Raw genomic sequence first — 20,077 nt, forward strand, 5'->3', positions numbered from 1 at the left:
TGGAGGAATGTCGTGTAGTCTCTACCAGCCGTTTGTTGTAGTCCTTAAAAAACAATTTATTTAAAAGCAAATATCTCCCTTTGCTTTGAACTTTGAGCGTTGTAACTTTGCAGATGTTGTTTATGCTCAAACAGCAACATTACACACTAACTAAAGTTAGAAAAGTGAAATCATCCACCCCTTTAAATACTTGTTCCAGATGATGTACAAACAAATTTAAAGTTCCCCTATTATGCTTTTTAGAGTATTGGGGAACACTTTATTTTACAGTGTCCTTGTCACATATGTTACATGTACTTACCATAGTAATAACAGCATGATTACATGCAACTAACCCTCAACCAAATCCTAATCCTACCCTAACCCTATAGTAAGTACATGTAGTTGCTTAATATTTCTCAGTACCTAAATATATAATTACACTGTAACAATGACCCCTTAAAATAAAGTGTAACAGAGTATTGCCTTACATAAGCCCCTTTCACAAAGAGATTCCGGAAAATACACGGATAAATTGACCCAGGATTCAGGATTCACAGCTGGTGAACGATCCTGGCTTCAGCATCATCACTACGACACGGCATTATTACGGCTTTTGTTCACATTCCGGGACTGAACACGGGTCGTGTTTGCGTTCACACAGAAGGCGTTCTGGAAATTTGCCGGAATCATCGCGCTGTGTGAGCACCCGCGTAGGTTTGTAACTAATTTGCATAATGCCAGCCTGTGGACTTGATTGGCTGAACAGCGTCTCTTAGCCCCGCCCTCAGACTCTGTAGTGTATCTGAGACTGAAAGAGTTTGGTTTGTGTTGTTCGTGTCGAGAAGACGCTGTTTTCTGCTGACAAAGCAAATCCACTTTGATGAGATTGATACGGTAAAATCCACGCCATCGTTACTGTTCATATCACCGTGATCAAGAGCTGAGGAAGAGCTGGAATTCAGATATGCTAATAGGCGTTTTGTTTCCAACACCCACTGTAAGCGGTAGACCAATCACAGCAGACTGGGCCATCTGACCAATCAGTGCAGGGTAGGCTTGCAGAAAGGAGGGGTTTAGAGAGACTGAATTTTCAAACAAACTGTTTTCAGACTCTTTGAGAAATGAGGTGATGTGCAATGTATATTATGTGAAAATAATGTGTTTTTTTAACCTAAAATAGACCTTAAAATAGAATAACAGGTGCACTTTAAGGTACAGCGTTGAACAAGAACTAAAGTGTAGACTATTACAGTAAATGTTAATATGCACTTAAATTTGTAAATGATAACAGCAGATCATGTAAAAAAGAATTAATGACCACCAAATGTCTTTCATGTTGAAGGTTTTTGACTGTAGTTAAAATGTGTAACTAAATGTTGAACCTGACATAGTGAATCTGTTTTCCACAGATTAAGCCAATCTTTAAAAGGGAATTCGGTAGCTCCTTCGTTGAAATGAAAGTTATTTCGTTCCGGTGGGTATTTCTTTCCTTATAATAAGAATACATTTCATCTTTGGAAAACAAAAATGTATACAGTCTAGACAGCTATATATATATATATATATAAAATTCTCTTTGCTTTAGTGGACAAGTTACAAATAACAATTTTAGATTTCCAAACATTCCTATTACGAATGCTGTAATAATTCAGTGATATTTTTGTATGAACAAGGAGTTTTATAACAGAAGATGTGCGCCACACAGAGATCTGATCCCACCATTATCGAGAATTACATGGAAGACACAGAAACAACTGAGGCTAAACACCAAAAATTCATAGAAGAACTATGGCAACTTCTCCAAGATGCTTGGAACAACCAACCTTAAAAAACTCCTAGGAAACAGATGTTTTGAAGGCAAAGTGTGGTCACACCAAACACTGACTTGATTTGCTTAATAGACATTAACTCTTAAACAGTGCAGTAGTTTGCTGGTAGGTTGTTCCAGCATCTTGGAGAGGCTTTCACAGTTCTAAGGATGGCTTTAGTCTCAATTGCTTGTGTTTTTTCATGTAATCCCAGACGGATTCAATGATGGTGAGATGAGATCTCAGTGTGGGCTGTACCATCGGTTGTTGGGCTCCTTATTTATAAAACAAAACATGTCAAGATTATTACAAAACTTGCAAAAGGAATTTGTAAATCTAGAATTCTACTGGTACACTAGGGCAAAAGATATCAGCAACTGTCAAATATTTTTTGAATGATCTATATTTTGTTAATAACAACATCTGACAGACTTGCATAAAACAATGACAATGACAATGACTCTTTCTCTCCCCCGTCCGTTCTGTAGTGCTGGATCAATCATCACTGATATGAATGTAACATTTACAACCGTACCCAGTGAAACGAATATATCCAAAGCCATTTTAAATGGCAACACCACTCTTAACATCACCAGTGTTGAGGGTAAGTCAATCAAGCAATATCATCAATGCAATGTCATTCAAAACGGTTTGGAATGCTTTCTGTGTTACTCTTTATTGTTATTAAACTATAGTTGTGTGTATTTGTTTTTATACACTATTTTATATGGATCTTGCTGAAGATTAATAGTTTTCTCAACTGTAATTTTTATATAACTTTATTCTACAAATTATCCAAACACACAACAGTAAATCCACCCAACCCTACAACTACAACCACAACCAGTCCTACTACAACTACAACAACTACAACCACAACACCTCCTGCTACAACTACAATCACAACCAGTCCTACTACAACTACAACTACAACCAGTCCTACTACAATTACAACCAGTCCTCCTACAACTACAACCACAACCACAACCAGTCCTACCACAATTACAACCAGTCCCACTACAAATACAACTACAACCAGTCCTACTACAACTACAACCAGTCCTCCTACAACTACAACCACAACCAGTCCTACTACAAATGCAACTACCACAACCCCTCCTACTACAACTACAACTACAACCAGTCCCACAACAACTACAACCACAACCAGTCCTACTACAACTACAACCCGTCCTACTACAACTACAACTACAACCACAACCCCTACTACTACAACTACAACCAAACCAACCACACAAACAACAACAACAACGCCCACCACCACCACCACCACAACAACCACACTACCACCACGTCCTCCACCATTAGTAGCCATACAGATTGTCATTATTGTGATATTTGTTCCACAACTTGAAAACCCACAAAGTCCAGAATTTCAGGAACTAGCCACACAAGTAGAGAGTCAGGTAAGTTTCAAACTGCAGAACATTCATCCATTCTTCAAAACTGCTTATCTTCTGTAGGGTCGAGGGAACTGCAGAACAACATATATATATATATATATATATATATATATATATATATATATATATATATATATATATATAGTATTTTTAAAATGTTTCATGATTTTAAATGCTTAATTTTTTTTTTTTATTAAAATCTAAACTTGGTTTCAAATCTAAATCTTTATTAGCATATTTTCATAGAATATTTTGAAATATTCCTAAAACTGACTCACTGTTTTTACAGTTTGATATCGTCTATAAAAATAAGTATGGGGACCTTTTCATCAGGACCATCGTGATTCGTTTCTTGTAAGTTAAAAGTTTTCTTCATTACTTAAATGATTTCTTTATTAAATTTGCTTGGGATGCACAATATATCGGCCACCATATTGGTATCGGCTAAAAAAATTTCAAAATTTGGCCGATATATTAAACCAATTAAATAATACAACTAATAAAAACTAATTTTGTACTTTCATTGTAATTTAATATGATTACCATACTCATTACTGTCAACACAGCTCAAAACATGAGAAGATTTCATCTCCTTTTTGAATATTTAATTTAGTTTATTTTGCTTTCCTAAGCATTTATGGTTGTGTGGTTAGTTGCACTGTATATCTGGAAGCAGTTATAATCTCTTGTTTTTCATTTCAGAGCTGTTGCCAAAACCAGAGCAGAGCAAAATGTCCAGGCAGAGGTTGAGATAGTGTTTAGTGAAAAGTCAACCGAACCCATTCCCAGCAGCACTTCCATTGTGGAGACTCTGAAAGAAGCAGCCACGAATCCAAACTCCGGCTTCAACATCACCGTTGATGCCAACACTATTAGTGTCATCAGTAAGTCATCACAGTCGATGTACAGTTATCTGATATGCCCAATTGCTATGAAATGTACCATATTGACTTGCCTAGAAAATTCTGTGCAATATGTGATACATTTTCAAATCATTTTTGTAGAATCACTGCAGATAATTCCACTGACAATCCTGACTAATGGGACCTTTGCGGCTGCTCTTTCAATTACAACTTCACCTGAATTTAAGAACAGGGCAACAATGATAAAAACAGGGGTAGGTGTGACACGTCTACTTTTTTTGGTTATTTCGGCAAACATGCTTGTGCCAATTTAGTCTAAACAACGCTCTTGTTTTGCAGCTTGAACCGTTTTTCTTTGCCGATTACCCTGCATCATTCAGCATCATAACCATAAACAAGTTCAGGTATGCATATGCTGGCGTGTTCTTGAACATAGCTTTTGATTTAACATAATACTGCATAGTTTTAATCAATGAACTTTGATTTGAAACTCTCTGTAGTGATGCCAATGTAAAAACAAGGAGTGTACCCTCGATCCGAAACTCCATGGATCTTACATTTGCAGCGAACACAGCTCTCCCCAACAGCGCCCAGATAGTGAACACTATTGTTCGAGCAGCCAGAAACAACTCGTTACCCTTCCAGATCTTCACAAATGAAATTGTGATAAATGGCACAGGTAAGTGTTGCACTTTAATCTTTTTGCTCAGATGAGTATTTATACTTTGATAACTGCACTCATATCAACGTAGGAAAGTGTACAGTTGTAACATTTTGTTCGTTTTTTTTAAATTTTATATTATTATTTAGATATTGGCGCAGATATTACACATAATTTAACTCACTCATGCAAGTTCTGTGCTAATAATGCGGAAAAGTTATTCACTATAACAAACAGGTTGAATGAGTAAATTATCCACAGGTGAGAAGATCAAACCTTGATCTTCTCACAAACCAATCTCCAACCAAATTTTTCGTTTAAATTCAACTTAAATTTAAAAAAAAAACTTAACTCAAACTGCACCATAGCTCAATCTAGCATCCAATTACGCTTTTATGTGTTTATTAATAGTAAATTCTCTAAATTTCAGGCTCTGTTTCGGAGAAGAAAATGTATTAATCATCAATAATAGGCACAGTTTGTTTTTATTATCAGACAGGAGTGGCCAAAAGTGATTTCAGTGAATTCACATCTTCACCCTTTGTTCAAATATTAAATGTGTTGAAGATTTTGTAGTCATATTGTGCAGTTGTGCTTGGAGTCGATGGTTTTATTTGTGATAATAACACAATGAAATATGACAAATATAGTGGACATGATTTTCGTCCAGGCTGCCATACGAAGAAATTATGAGAGAACCAACAAAATATTAATAACTGATTATGTTATGGTCAATGTATGCTTGTTCCTGTCAGCTCTTTCTTTTTTCATATAGTAAAATAAAAACTTTAACTGAAGTTTGCCTTTTTTTCTCCAAATAACACAGATAAATATCTTCACCAAGTTTTTGCATTTTGTTCTTTCCTCATATTGAAAAAATAAAACATTTTCCTCATATTTTGATGGCTTAATCCAACTTGTAGGGCCATTAAAAATGTCTCGGGTTACGACGACACTTTGGGGACGCTCTCTTAGTGTGCGCCTCTGAAGTATGAATGAAACTAATCCAATCCTGATTGGTGTTGCATCATGACGTAACATGTGACGGCATAACCGGATGCATAAAAGTGATGCTGACACACGCACACATTTGCCTCGTGATGAAGCAAGCCGCTCCTAGGCATCGAGGGGCGTGGCAAGACGACGCAGTGTCTCGTTCCCTTCTCAGGGAACAAGGGTTACAGACGTAACCCGAGACGTTCCCTTTCGTTAGGGAACTCGCACTGTGTCGTTGTAAAACGACACTTTGGGGAACGAATACCCACTAGGCCACGCACCGAAAAAGGTCTGCCCTAGATTGAAATTGATCTCAGACACTCAGATAGGACTAGAGCATACATGCGCCAGGCGTACAAGGGAGGTGCAGACTATAAACCTGATAAAAGTGTGCGGGATAGCCCAACCGGCTACCTCACAGATCTCCTGGAGGGGCGCACCAGAGGGGAAGGCCCTAGAGGACTCAATGTCTCTAGTAGAATGAACCCTTACGGTCAAAGGTGAAGGCAAATTGCGCACCTTGTAGGCCTATTTATGGTTTGTATAGCCGGGAGCCCCATTAGGTGACCCAAAACACACTACAGTAAGTCCGACCTCCTAAAAGAAGAGGACCTCTCAATGTAAATACTTGGAACTCTGACTGCCAGAGCAAGGAGCCTCTCTTCTTCTGCCGACACATGTGGTGGAGGATGAAATGCTTGCAGGACCATGGACCTAGCCATGTTAGATTGCACTTAAGGCACATACCTGGTTCTCGGATGCAGGATGGCCATAACTCCGCTGAGGGTAAACCCCAAGCAAGCTGGTACTAATGCCAGGACTTGGAGATCTCCCAGTCTTCTTTATAAGAAGTAGCTAAGAGAAAGGCTATTTTGAACGTGAGGTCCTAGGCAAAGCCGACTGAAGAGATTCGAAGGGAACCAGGGATAGGCCTTCGAGAACCACCGCCAGGTACCAGTAAGGAACCCTGGACCTGACTGTCAGTCTCATCCTCTATGTACCAAGGAGAAATAGTATGACCAGTTGGTGCCTCCCCAAAAGGCCTAATATTCAGTGGTGCATGGAACGCCGCAATGGCATCCATGTGCACCATACATGTGGACGGGGAGAGATTTGCAGAGAACAATCTTGAAGAAACTCCAGAACTGAAGCCACTGGGCAGTTAACTGGGCCTAACTCATGTTCTCTACACCAAGTGGAAAAACATTCCACTTGAGGCCATATAATCTCCTAGTAGACGGAGCCCTAGAGATAAGTATGGTTTCGACCACCCCAGATGATAGACAGCATCTAGGTACTGAGCCCCCTCAAGGCCAGACCCACAATTTCCACAGCTCCGGGCGAGGATGGAATATAGTGCCCTCCGCCTGAGACAACATATCCCTCCTCAGAGGAATCTGCCATGGCGGAGCTATCAGGAGTGAAATTAAGTCAGAAAACCATACTCGGGCCGGCCAAAACGGGGCTACCAGGAGAAGACTGATGTCCTCCTGACGGACCCTCTCCAGGACTCCCGGGAGCAGAGCGATCAGGGGAAAACCATACAGGCGAAGCCTCGGCCAGGCCTGTACCATGGCATCTAACCCCAGCGGGGCTGGATGAGTGAGGGAGAACCAAAGTGAACAGTGGGACATCGCTCGAGACGCAAACAGATCCACTTCCATTGGTCCAAACCTCTGCCATATCAGTTCCACCACCTCTGGATGGAGTCTCCATTCCCCGGGCCTCAGCCCCTGCCTCGACAGAATGTCTGCTCCCTGATTCTGAACCCCCGGGACATATATTGCTCTTATAGATAATATTTTCCCTTGGGACCATAAAATAATCTGATGCGCCAATCTGGATAGAGGGCGCGATCTGAGTCCCCCTTGTCGGTTCAGATACGCTACCACTGATGTATTGTCCGAACGTATCAAGATGTGGTAACCTTTGATGTCTGGGAGGAAGCTCCTCAGAGCCCTGAACACAGCCAACATTTCTAGGCAATTTATATGCCAAGAATGATGATGGTCCTGCCACAGACCACTGGCAAAGCGGCCGATAACCGCGCCCCAGCCAGTGAGAGAAGCGTCTGTCGAAATGGTTTTCTGGCGAAATGACGCCCCTCATACTGGCCCTTGGGACAAGAACCAAGGTGTCTTCCATATTAATAGGGAACGAAGGCATCTCCGCGTAACCTTTATTATACGGAACGGATTCCCCTTGGGGGAAAAACCCCTTGGCTTTGAGCCACCACTGAAAGGGCCTCATGTAAAGAAGGCCCAAAGGAATTATGTTGGATGCCGCTGCCATTAGGCCCAGCAGTCTTTGAAATTACTTAACAGTGATGGCCTGGCCTAGCTTTATCCCTGACACCATGGTCAGGATGGATTCGATACGTGTGGGAGACATACGTGCCTGCATCATAACCGAATTCCATACCACGCCCAGAAAAGTAGTTTTCTGAGCTGGTTCTAACACACTTTTCTTAGTGATGAGTCTCAACCCCAATTTCTGAATGTGACCAAGAACGACATCTCGATGCCGAACTGCCATTTCTCGAGACTGGGCCAGTATGAGCCAGTCATCGATATAATTCAGAATACGGATGCCCTGAAGCCTCAGTGGAGCCAGAGCTGCATCCATACACTTAGTGAATGTGTGGGGAGAGAGTGTTAGGCCGAACGGAAGAACACGATATTGGTACTCTTCGCCCCCGAAAGCGAACCTCAGGAACCTCCTGTGACATGGAAGGATGGAGACATGAAAATAGATCTATCGTGACAAACCAATCCTCGGATCTGATTTGATTCACGATGATGTGAATAGTGAGCATCTTGAACCTGAATCTCCTCAGAGAACGATTCAACTGCCTCAAGTCCTAAAATCGGCCTCAGCCCGCCATCCTTCTTTGGAACTATAAAGTACCGGCTGTAAAGCCCGGACTCCCTGTCTGGTAGGAGAACAATTTCTATGGCCCCTTTGACCAGTAGAGTCTGTACCTCTTGTTCCATAACCCGAGCCTGTTCTGGAACCACTGCAGTCGGTACCACCCCAGCAAACTTGGGAGGTCGGTGACCGAACTGCAGTCTGTACCCATATTTTATAATATTCAGGACCCATATAGATATATTCAGAAGGCGTTGCCATTCTTCTACAAAATCTACTAAGGGAACCAGCCCCTCGAGACTGACCTCGGGTGTTTTTCGAGCACTATTCTCGACCTCCTGAAGCGGAGGACCGGCAGGGAAAAAGCGAAAACGATTTTCGACGTTCGCTGCTCATCATTTTAATTCATCATTTAATTAAAAGCAGCCAAAAACACTGGATAAGTGAAAAACGGTCTGGATGGTAGGCTGAATTAAAATATCTAACTACTTAGTCAGATATATATTCCATCATTTCAATTCCATCATTTTAATTCCATAGAATTAAATGCAGCCATAATCACCAGACAATACTGTTTTAATATTTATTTATGTGGTCTCGTAATCTACACGCTGCCTCGGCAAACGCGAGATTCGAGCCGTTACAATATATTTGGCTTTCATCCCTCGAGAAGAAAGTCAACGGGCGCGAGGCTGAAACACCCGAAACGCACGGCTGTGTGCGTTGAGATATTTCTCAATGAACACTGCCAGCACCCTCAGGAGCTGACTGTGAATGCCTCGCACCCACACAGAATCTTATTGCAGAGTAGTAATCTACACGCTGCCTTGACAAACGCGAGATCCGAGCTACTATAGATTCTTTATTACAATGCAGTGGGACAATTCTATTTTTGGGTTACAAACAACACCGGCGAGTGTGACTCATGTTCCTCGCTCCCGATGCTGAGCACATCCACTTCCTCAGAAGCAGATAGCTCGAGCATCGGGCACTCGTCACGGGCAGAAGAAGCCACATCGCGGGCTTCTGCGTCGTGAGCAAGCGTTATAGAATCTGCGGATGATGAACGAGAAAGTGCCTCGGCAGTCTCGTTCTCATCCGCGAAATCCTTCTGCGGGACCCGACCGCGGGGATCGCGGCCTTTATCAGAAAAAATAGCCAAGCGGGAGCGCAGCACTCTAATCGGGAGTACTTTCCCCTCGAGAGCTGCCTGTGCGTGCTGCGCTCCTAACAGTGTACACACCCGTGAGAAATCTAGGGCAGGGGTGCACACACTTAGTGTATCTTTCACTCGCATAATATATATATATATTTTTTTAGAGGATTTCAACAGACAAACAACACCAAATAAGACAGACAGTTTCACAGAGAACGCTTGCTGAAGAGCAAAAGCGAATGTGTGTGTGTGTCAGTGTCACTTTTATGCATTCGGTTATGCCGTCACATGTTATGTCATGACGCAACACCAATCAGGATTGGATTAGTTTCATTCATACTTCAGAGGCGCACGCTAAGGGAGCGTCCCCAAAGTGTCGTTTTACAACGACGCAGTGCGAGTTCCCTAACGAAAGGGAACAGATATCCCCCCATACAACACTTTTGGCCACTATTGTATTCCCATTAAAAATGAGCAGAAGAAAAGGACTGTATATATGTGAAGGAATGTGGACTGTAAGCTTGAAAGTTTTCATGCAGAGAATGTGCGCATGGATATTAACGCTTCAAACTTTAAGTGTTGCAACTGTACTCTGTCTACTGTACTAGATGAGCTTTAGGCAAAATTCCTAATGTTCACTGAATGATAACTTCTGTCTGTTCTCTTTTCAACGCAGCATTTTCATCAGCAGAAGTCAGCAGCAAGATCAGTGTGTTGACCGCGTTACTTCTGGTCGCTGTGTCGCTTCTGGTTTCGTGGTTTGATTGAACATAACTACTAACCACTGTAACTGATTCAGACGGGTCTGAACGTTGCCTTTAACATCTGCTCAAGTGAAGGACTCTTACATAGAGCTACTGATGCTACTTAACGAGTAGTAATGAACGTACTATTTTTACATAATCCTATTCTGAAAACTTCACACTAGACTTCAGATATCAGTTCTGGATCTGTATATTCCTGTGTTTTTATAGATTTAAGTCAGAACCCAGCATTGTGCACTTAGGTACAGTAGTTTTTATTTGATAAATACTTCAATTCACGACACTAGTTTGTAAAGTATAAAGTGTGTGTGTGTGTGTGTGTGTGTGTGTATGATGACACAAGTTCCACAAATACCTGCAATTAATTTTTAAAATGGCATGTTTTTACATTTTTTGAAGTGATCAGTCAAAATGTTCCATGGACTATTTCATTTGATTCCCAGTTTTATCAGAATGATCAGGGGCCTCATTTATAAAACTGTGCGTAGGAACCTTACTAAAAGTGTACGTGCGCCCGAAAGCCAAAAATGGCGTACGCAAAAAAATATTCAGACTTATAAAACCGTGCATACGCCAGAACCTGCGCAGAATTCACTTTATAAATCCCAGTCAGCAGAAGATTGTGCGCACATGTGTCTCCACCCGAAATAACCATATATGGAGCTTACAACGCCTAGTTTTACTATGCAGATCCTCATCTACATATCATTTGCATATGATTATTCATCCACGTGATAACTTAAACGTTATCACGTGGATGAATAATCATATGCAAATGATATAAACGGTACAAGAAACATTACATTAATACAAATCAAGTAGTTGTCTATCCTTGCCTTGTTTTTGAATAGCCTACATAAATCAAATAGTGTAAAATACATTTCAGAGAAAGTTTTTCTCAATCTTTTCCACTTGCCGAATTGTATTTTTATTTTTAATGGAAACAGATAGGCCTTGGGCATTATTTGCACGAAACTATTTTCTCAGACAATCTGGTTATTATCATGATAAGCAATTATCTCTGTGGTTAAAACATTAAAGCACGCCACAGGAAAAGTGTTCAAAAACACCACATCCACAACAAATATTTCTAATGATTGAATTTAAAAAAATGTTGTAACTTCAGTAATGATTTCATGTTTAAGTGTTTAACTCCATTAATTTGAATGGCATATTTAATATAAATGTTTAGAAGTATTTTATTTATTTAAACTGTTATTTGCGTCAGTTTCACTAAACGGCTCAACACGCTCGCTGCCGCGGACATTTAAGAAGGAATGGATATTTGCTTCAAGTGACAGGCTTGGTGATTGAAATTGTATTTGTATAATCTTTCTGTATATGTTTAATTTTCTTTAGATTTTCTGTATAAAAGTGACCAAAAATACATTTAACTCCAGCTCACCATCGGTGTCGCCAAAGTGCTCCATCTCCAAAACGTTCGTACGCATGGGTCAGAGTTTGCGTGCAGGTGCGCAAATTTTCCCGTCAAGTTTTTCTTTATAAATCCCACCTTTTGCGCAGGAACTGGCGTACGCATGTTTTCAGCCCCGTTTTGTGCGTACGCAAGCTTTATAAATGAGACCCCAGAACTACTCCATATAGATTAAAACACTCTACATATTAAAATTGAAGGAGAACAGAAACATAACTACCATGTATTTTTCATGTCCTGACAGATGGAAAAGGTTCACTTAAAAATGATTTATATCTTCATAAGGTTTCACAGCCAAACCTTTATCTCATGTACACACATACTCACATCTCTTTTAAAAGCTACATGACTGCTCCACTGAAACCAAACACAAGCTGTGTCATGGAAAAACTGGGTTTCTTTATGCTGGCTGACTTTGAAGAGTCTGAAACAGGTTTTGGTAAGCAAAAGGATGAAGTATTTCAAAGATTATGAAAACCTGTAAAAAAAACTCTTGGAAGAATGATAAATATTTGCAGGATATGACCTGAGAAATGTCTGGTGGGAAAACGCATGGATAAGAAGTCTGATAATATTACATAACACATAAACCTGTACAAAACTAAACTCCTCATCTGACACGTTTTATGCAACATGATCTGTATAATACCAGTATTTTCTAAATTATTTAGTCTAGAAAAAAACAACAACAACAACAACAACAACAACTATATTTCTGATGTTAATTTAATGCTAAACTCAAAGTCTTTTCTGTGAATTGTATTGCTGTATTGTTCACACTGGATGTGGTAATAACAGTTATTATGTAGGCTATGTAGTTATATTTATCACTTGCTAAATAAACTCTGGTGACTATTGTATTATAATGGCGATAAACAATGATAATAATAAAAAAGATTATTCTCAGTTTTAGTCATTGTATTATTTTTTCTCTCTTCTTCCTTTCTCTCAACGATCAAATCCCCCAATTTCTCTGGATTCCCTGAATCTTTTCACAGTATACAGTGGGGAGAACAAGTATTTGGTACTCTGCCGATTTTGCAGGTTTTCCCACTTACGAAGCATGTAGAGGTCTGTAATTTTTATCATAGGTACACTTCAACTGTGAGAGACGGAATCTAAAACAAAAATCCAGAAAATCACCTTGTATAATTTTTAAATAATTAATTAAAATAATTATTGCATGACATAAGTATTTGATCACCTACCAACCAGTAAGAATTCCGGCTCTCACAGACCTGTTAGTTTTTCTTTAAGAAGCCCTCCTGTTCTCCACTCATTACCTGTATTAACTGCACCTGTTTGAACTCGTTACCTGTATAAAAGACACCTGTCCACACACTCAATCAAACAGACTCCAACCTCTCCACAATGGCCAAGACCAGAGAGCTGTGTAAGGACATCAGGGATAAAATTGTAGACCTACACAAGGCTGGGATGGGCTACAGGACAATAGGCAAGCAGCTTGGTGAGAAGGCAACAACTGTTGGCGCAATTATTAGAAAATGGAATAAGTTCAAGATGACAGTCAATCTCCCTCGGCCTGGGGCACCATGCAAGATCTCACCTCGTGGGGCATCAATGATCATGAGCCAGTTTCTCAATTGCCTACTTGACCTCATCAGGTGTAATATTCATACCTTCATCGTTCGTATGAATGATGAATGAACACATGACCAACTTTAAATTCCTTCCTCTCAACACAATTAAAAATATCTCCATAATATTTTCTCCACAAGTTAACAATATTCTCAGCAACAACAACCCCATCAATACTAGTTGGCAGTGGTATTTTACTATTATTGATAGCCTTAACTTCTTTCCAAAATTCATAGACATTATTTTGCTGAAAGTTCTTGGCCATTGAGTTTGCTCTCATGGACAGCTCATTTCTTTTTATATAATGTACAGCATATTTAAATTTAGCATTTGACAATTTGTTTTCCTCAAATTCTGGGCCATACCTAGCTTTACCCGTTAAAACCCAGTTTTTAAATGCTTCTCTGGCCCGCAAATGCAGTTCACAAACATATTCATTTCATCCAGCCCTAAAATTATAATTATTAACCCTTTTTTGACAGAAAGGTCTACTAGCATTATCTAAACAGTCCACTATTTCATCATACATCACACATAGATCATACTTATGCTTAGGATTCTTACAATCGACATTATCACACACACAATTGTCTCAGTTGGCACTTCTATATTGCTCAACCTCTTCTGTCAATAGTTTATATCCCCAAAGATCATTTGCTGTGAGTCTTGCCAAGTCTAATTTTCTACTTTGTTCAGAGTTTTCACAATTAGTCATCTCAGGTAAACTTTCAACATTTAACATAGCCTAATTGAAATTGGTATGTGGTCTGTTGTAGCCAGGTTATACAATATCTCAAGTTTATCTAGGGAATCATGTGCATCTGCTGTACATTTACAGAGATCCATCCAGCCAAGATGTTGTATTCCATGCCTCACTGATATATGTATAGCTGTCTGCTGGCAATAATATTTGGCTGGAAAAAGCCAACTTGCTATCCTGACAAAACCTGATTAGCTGTTGGCCAAACAAAGAATTATTATCAGATATATCAGCATTCATATCCCCTAATACATTAAATATATTTGCAAAACCTCCTTCCACCATCTTCGAAATATCTCCAAACTACGTCCTCTTTTAACTCTTCCGGATGCAGAGAAACATGTTCATGCTTTTATTTCCACCAGGTTGGATTATTGCAACGGACTCTTCATTGGGATTTCTGCCAGAAACATGCAGAAGCTACAATGCATCCAAAATAGCGCTGCCAGAGTCCTCATGAGAGTCCGAAAATATGATCACATAACTCCCATCTTGCACTCACTCCACTGGCTCCCTGTTTCATTCCGGATCGACTTCAAAATTCTGCTGTACACACACAAATGTATCACTGGACATGCACCACCTTATCTACAAGAACTCATCACCTTGAAATCCTCCCCCTGCACTCTCAGATCATCAGGCCACCTACTTCTTCAGGTCCCGACCACCAGACTTCGTACTATGGGGTACCGAGCTTTCTGTTCAGCTGCACCGCGGCTTTGGAACCACCTCCCGAGTGAGCTGAGAGAAGTACAGAGCTTGGACACTTTCAAGGCAGAACTGAAGACTTTTTTATTTAGAAAGGCTTTTATGTGCTGATTGTTTTATTGTTTTTAGTATTCTGTAGTTATTATTGTTGTTCTTTTATGTAGCACTTTGAGATTCTTCGGAATGAAAAGTGCGTTATAAATAAAATCTATTATTATTATTATTATTATTATTATTATATAAATATAGTTGTACATACACTTTCCTTTATAAAAGCACTTATAAAAACAAGCCTATTCATATATTCATATTCATTTTGGCTACATTCATATGGAGTATACACGTTCAAAATGACAAAGACCTTCTTATTATGCTCCACTTTGATTGCTATACACCAGTCTACCTCTAATCTAATCACACTGATCAGTGGATCGTACTTCTTATGCCAGAATATTCTCATACTTAAAATCAGTTGTGGATTCTCCCACTCCATGGAAATCCTCATGAACAGAGTTAAGTTTGTCTAGATCTTGTTTTGATTAAAAAAGTCTTTTGTAAACATAGAATGTCCGCATTCCCCAAGAGTTTGTCAATAACAATCCGTTGTGCTTTATCACCAACATTCCAACCCAAGCGCAACCCTCGGGAGTTATATGACACAAGTCTAAGATTCATAAATCATGTTCATAACTTCATTACAGCAGACACAAGCGCCTCAGATGCCGACACACTTCTTAAAGGGGACATATCATGCTAAATCCACTTTTTTAGCCCTTAATAGCAGTTTGATGCATATTTTTAGTGTTTAGAAGTATAGAAAATTTCAAATTAGTCTCTTCAGGTGTTTCGTTGATATCTTTATATTCTGTTTTGGCCGGATTTTTCAACCGGTTAGGATTTTTCTATTATCTATGACGTTTTGTGAACTATCACGTCACAGTATTTGCAGCGGAACTGCCAAATAAGGACATCGACTACCGGCTCAACACTTGGAGCAATCCGCCATTTTTATTTCTCGCTACGAATTTGTAGTCCAAGCTCAAATATGCAGAATTTACGAGAGCGTAAGTCAAATTGTTCGGTTGTTGGATGTAGTAACCCACACGCGTCATTACACCGTCTCCCAGCATCAGAACCTCGTCGGAGTGCCTGGTTGAGTTTTATTTTTTGCGGAAATATACCCACATCTGTGGGTAAAGTCATTTTTGTGTGCGCGAATCACTTCAGTGACAACTACTTCATCAACCTCCGGCAGTATAAAGAAGGATTTGCTGATCGACTTCGTCTGATGGAAGGGTCAGTTCCTTCTATCTTTAGAGATGACGGACAGAGCACATCGGTAAGCTGTAAAAAAGCTGTACTTTCATTTCTTAAAACACATGGTGGTCAGGGTTTAGGAGTACTTTTGTCTTTTCTTTTCTCTTCTTTTTAAGTAACTTTACACGTCTGTAGCAGTATTACTGTTGTTGAGTGTCATGTTGACAATGGTTATTTAGCTGCTGTGTTTTCTGATGCTTTTCTAAACGTAGCATATTATCAATACAGATTTTTAGTGGTAAGATTAGGATATAGTAATTTGTCTTGTTAGTGTGCTTGTTTTAACAAGAGAAATCGACTTTCACTTTATTTAGATGGCTAAACCAACAAGGCACAAACCAACATTTGCTGACAAAGGCTGTCAAACAAAACCCCAGATGTGCTCAGTTGGGACACAGCTTTCTATGAAAACACTCCTGCCTCATGTCAAGAGTACAGGTTAGCAAAATGGGTTAACTGCTAGGCTGTAAATTTTATTATAAAAACAAAATTAAGCTAATATAACAGTGTTGCTAATACTATTTTTTTTTTTCTTTTTTTTTACTCAAAGGCACACAGGTGTGTGCCCCAAAGTGCTCAGATGTTGGAGTCTGCACTTCAACTACTACCTTTGTGCGAACACATGCTTTCCTGTCCTCCACACCAGCTAAGCGACCCCAGTTGCTTGATATTGAGGATGAAATCACGCCAATAAAGAGACCCTGTCTGGAGCAGATCGAAGTGGGTGTTGACTCTTTAGAGGGCAGCTCTACAATGATACAAAGCCCACATGATCTAACCTACAACCCTCAGGAATCCATAAGTGCTTTGACAGAGGATACTGGACACATGTAAGCATAACAATACCAGTAAATAATTTATGCAGACTCTTTCAAGAACTAGTTGTACTATGTATATTTATGTTTGCATGTTGTGCTTGTTTTTTTCTATAGCATTGACCCTTCTATACCGACCTACCAAATGCTTACTTATATTGTATATGAAAAATGCCTCTTAGAACTTTTTGAGGTGTGCCCAGTGTGTCAACGAGGGACAAGGGTGCGGACCAGAACAGTTGGGACTTTTCTGTGTGTAGAGCAGCGATGTCCACACTGTGATTTTGTAAGAACATGGAATAGTCAACCACTACAAGGAGGCACCCCAGCAGGGAATCTCAATCTACAGCTTTCAGTTGCTGTGTATTCCAATGGCGGCTCATTTTTCAGAGTGGAAAAAGTACTAACTTTACACTCAAAGCTTCAAAGTTGTAATGTGTTAAATATTGGCAAACTGGAACATATTTGTTTTTGCTTAGATATTCCGAGCAATGAGGCTGCAAATGTTCCAGCACAATACCTATAGGCGGCATGCCAGACTTTACATAGAGCCAGCTATTATATACAAGTGGAAGTCAACACAGGATGGTATAATGGAGAAGCTTAAAGAACAAAATGCCATACTTGGTGGTGACATGAGGGCTGACTCTCCAGGTATGTACTGGTCCTCTATCATTATTATTCTTATTATTCTTATATTTATGTAACAACTTCAGAGGCCAGGATTGATGCAATTACTAATATTCAGATTGTGAATCTCAAAGGACACACGGCAAAGTTCGGGAGTTACACAATGATGGATCTGAGGAGCCAGAGAGTCATTGACCTACAACTAATTCAAGTAATTAAAAATAACAGTGCATTTTCTCTGAGATTAAACCACATTGAATCATGTTTTTATTGTACTTGCAGAGCAATGAAGTGGGTGGAAGTTATCATATGGAGCTTGAGGGACTGAAACGCAGCCTTGGAGTTTTGAATGCACACAATTTATCTTTTGACTGTATTGTCACAGACCGGCATCCTCAGGTCCAAAAATACTTGAGAGAAGAAGCCAAGATCACCCACTACTACGATGTTTGGCACATAGAAAAAGGTATTTTATCAATGTCGATGATGAAATTATAGCTGTATATTGGCTGTTTTTTAAACATGTATAAGTTTACTCAGTAAATAATTTATTTTCTTGTCTGTTCAACATTTTTTTGTTCTTTAGGGATATCCAAAAAGATGGTAAATATAGCTAAAAAAAAAGATTGCACACAACTGAGCAAATGGCTTCGCAGTATAAAGAATCATATCTACTGGACAGCTGCTTCCTCAACGACCCCCCAGGAAAGAGTAGCAAAGTGGACCTCCATTCTTAACCATGTGCTAGACATTCACACACATGATGATCCTGCATTCCCACAGTGTTTACATCCACTGCAAACTACACGGGATACAAAGCAATGGTTAAAACCAGGTGATGATTTTATTACCTTTTACTATTGAATTTATGTAGGCAATTACTTTAATCTATATTTGTTATAGCTACACCTGCATTCTGCTGGCTGGAGAACTTGCTTACATCCAAGAGGATTCTCAAGGACGTTCGAAAAACTCAGTCCCCACTTGCAGACTTCAGCTGTTGAAGCTTTCCACAGTATCATCCTGCTCTTTGCCCCAAAAATCAATCACTATCCTTTCCTGGGAATGCTGTGCAGGTAAAAAGTATTGCAAAGGCGTTATAATCGCTCAGTTCACTTTTTAAATTACTTAAAATACTTTAAATTCATCCCACCTGCACTAACTGTCCTAAACAACACCCACACCAGTGGGCCACTGCATTTGTGTTTTTAGTTTGTTCATTGTTTGTATTCTGCGTGTTTTCATATAGCTTTTAAATGTACTACGTTGAAATATTAATTTTATTTAACTATATATTCTTCTCTATTCTACTAGGCTGTACCTGGCGGCAATGCACTTCAAAGAAAATTCTCACCGTCTGCAAGCTACCACCTCATATGGAGAGCCCATGTACAGAATGTCTTGCCCCAAGTACAAGAAGTGAGAAAGAACTTCTAAGCCAATCAAAACACCAGCAACCTTGAGTAAGTCTTTTAGGGACTATTAATGTTTCTGTGTGTTAATGTGGTTAATTAGATTTCAATAAATCTAAATCATTGTAGCAGCATTTTAATAACAATAAAAAAAGTTTTATTTATAACATAATGACGTTCTCATGCAGAGTAATAACAATTGAACCAAAGCCACACAACAAAAATAAATAACTTCAATGCCACTATAAATGGCAGTGCAATAGAACATACTTAAAAAAATAGTTCACCTCAAAGTTGAAAACTGTGTCATCATTTACTCACCCTCAAGTTGTTTTAAACCTGTATGAATTTCTTTCTTCTGCTGAACACAAAGAAAGATATTTTGAAGACTGTCGGTAACCAGACAGTTGTTGATACCCAATGACTTCCATAGTAGGAAAAAAAATTCATACAGGTTGGAAACAACTTGAGGGTGAGTATATGATGACACAATTTTCAACTTTGAGGTGAACTATTCCTTTCAGCAAAATAGGTTATGGAAATTATTTTCTGTCAACAGAATATGTCGACGACATCATGGAGCTGGTCTTTGAACAAGTTTTCCCTGATCCAACTCCGTATATAGATGAGGTAGAAAAGATCCCTATCCCACCAACACTCTCATCTCAGCATCCACGACCAGACAAGGCAACAGTGGTCTCCGCTTACGTCTCCCGCTTCAATCCCGGACCGGTCTGAAGCCCACATACTGTCCCTCATTGGACAACACGCACTTTCTTGCCTAGATATCCCCAGCACCAGGAAACAAAGTTCCTGTATGCACAATACCTGTAACGACTAAAACACAAAGAGGTGAAATTACTAAGTTTGCAATGAAAA

The 20,077-nt window shown here is 39.6% G+C and overlaps 1 protein-coding gene across 1 annotated transcript; it reads left to right on the top strand.

Annotated features, from left to right (window-relative positions):
- Nucleotides 1–2,246: 2,246 nt before the first annotated feature.
- LOC307156285 (uncharacterized protein) lies at nucleotides 2,247–12,864 on the top strand (the record flags this gene model as incomplete). The annotated part of the gene is made up of 8 exons (XM_079867579.1): nucleotides 2,247–2,394; nucleotides 2,601–3,217; nucleotides 3,504–3,568; nucleotides 3,917–4,098; nucleotides 4,219–4,331; nucleotides 4,417–4,481; nucleotides 4,578–4,756; nucleotides 10,435–12,864. 8 exons carry the CDS (start codon nucleotides 2,247–2,249, stop codon nucleotides 10,524–10,526), a joined length of 1,461 nt encoding a protein of 486 aa, XP_079723705.1. The 3' UTR covers nucleotides 10,527–12,864.
- Nucleotides 12,865–20,077: the final 7,213 nt, after the last annotated feature.

The sequence above is a fragment of the Squalius cephalus genome, assembly GCF_949319135.1.
Source record: "Squalius cephalus genome assembly, chromosome: 3".
NCBI lineage: Eukaryota > Metazoa > Chordata > Actinopteri > Cypriniformes > Leuciscidae > Squalius > Squalius cephalus.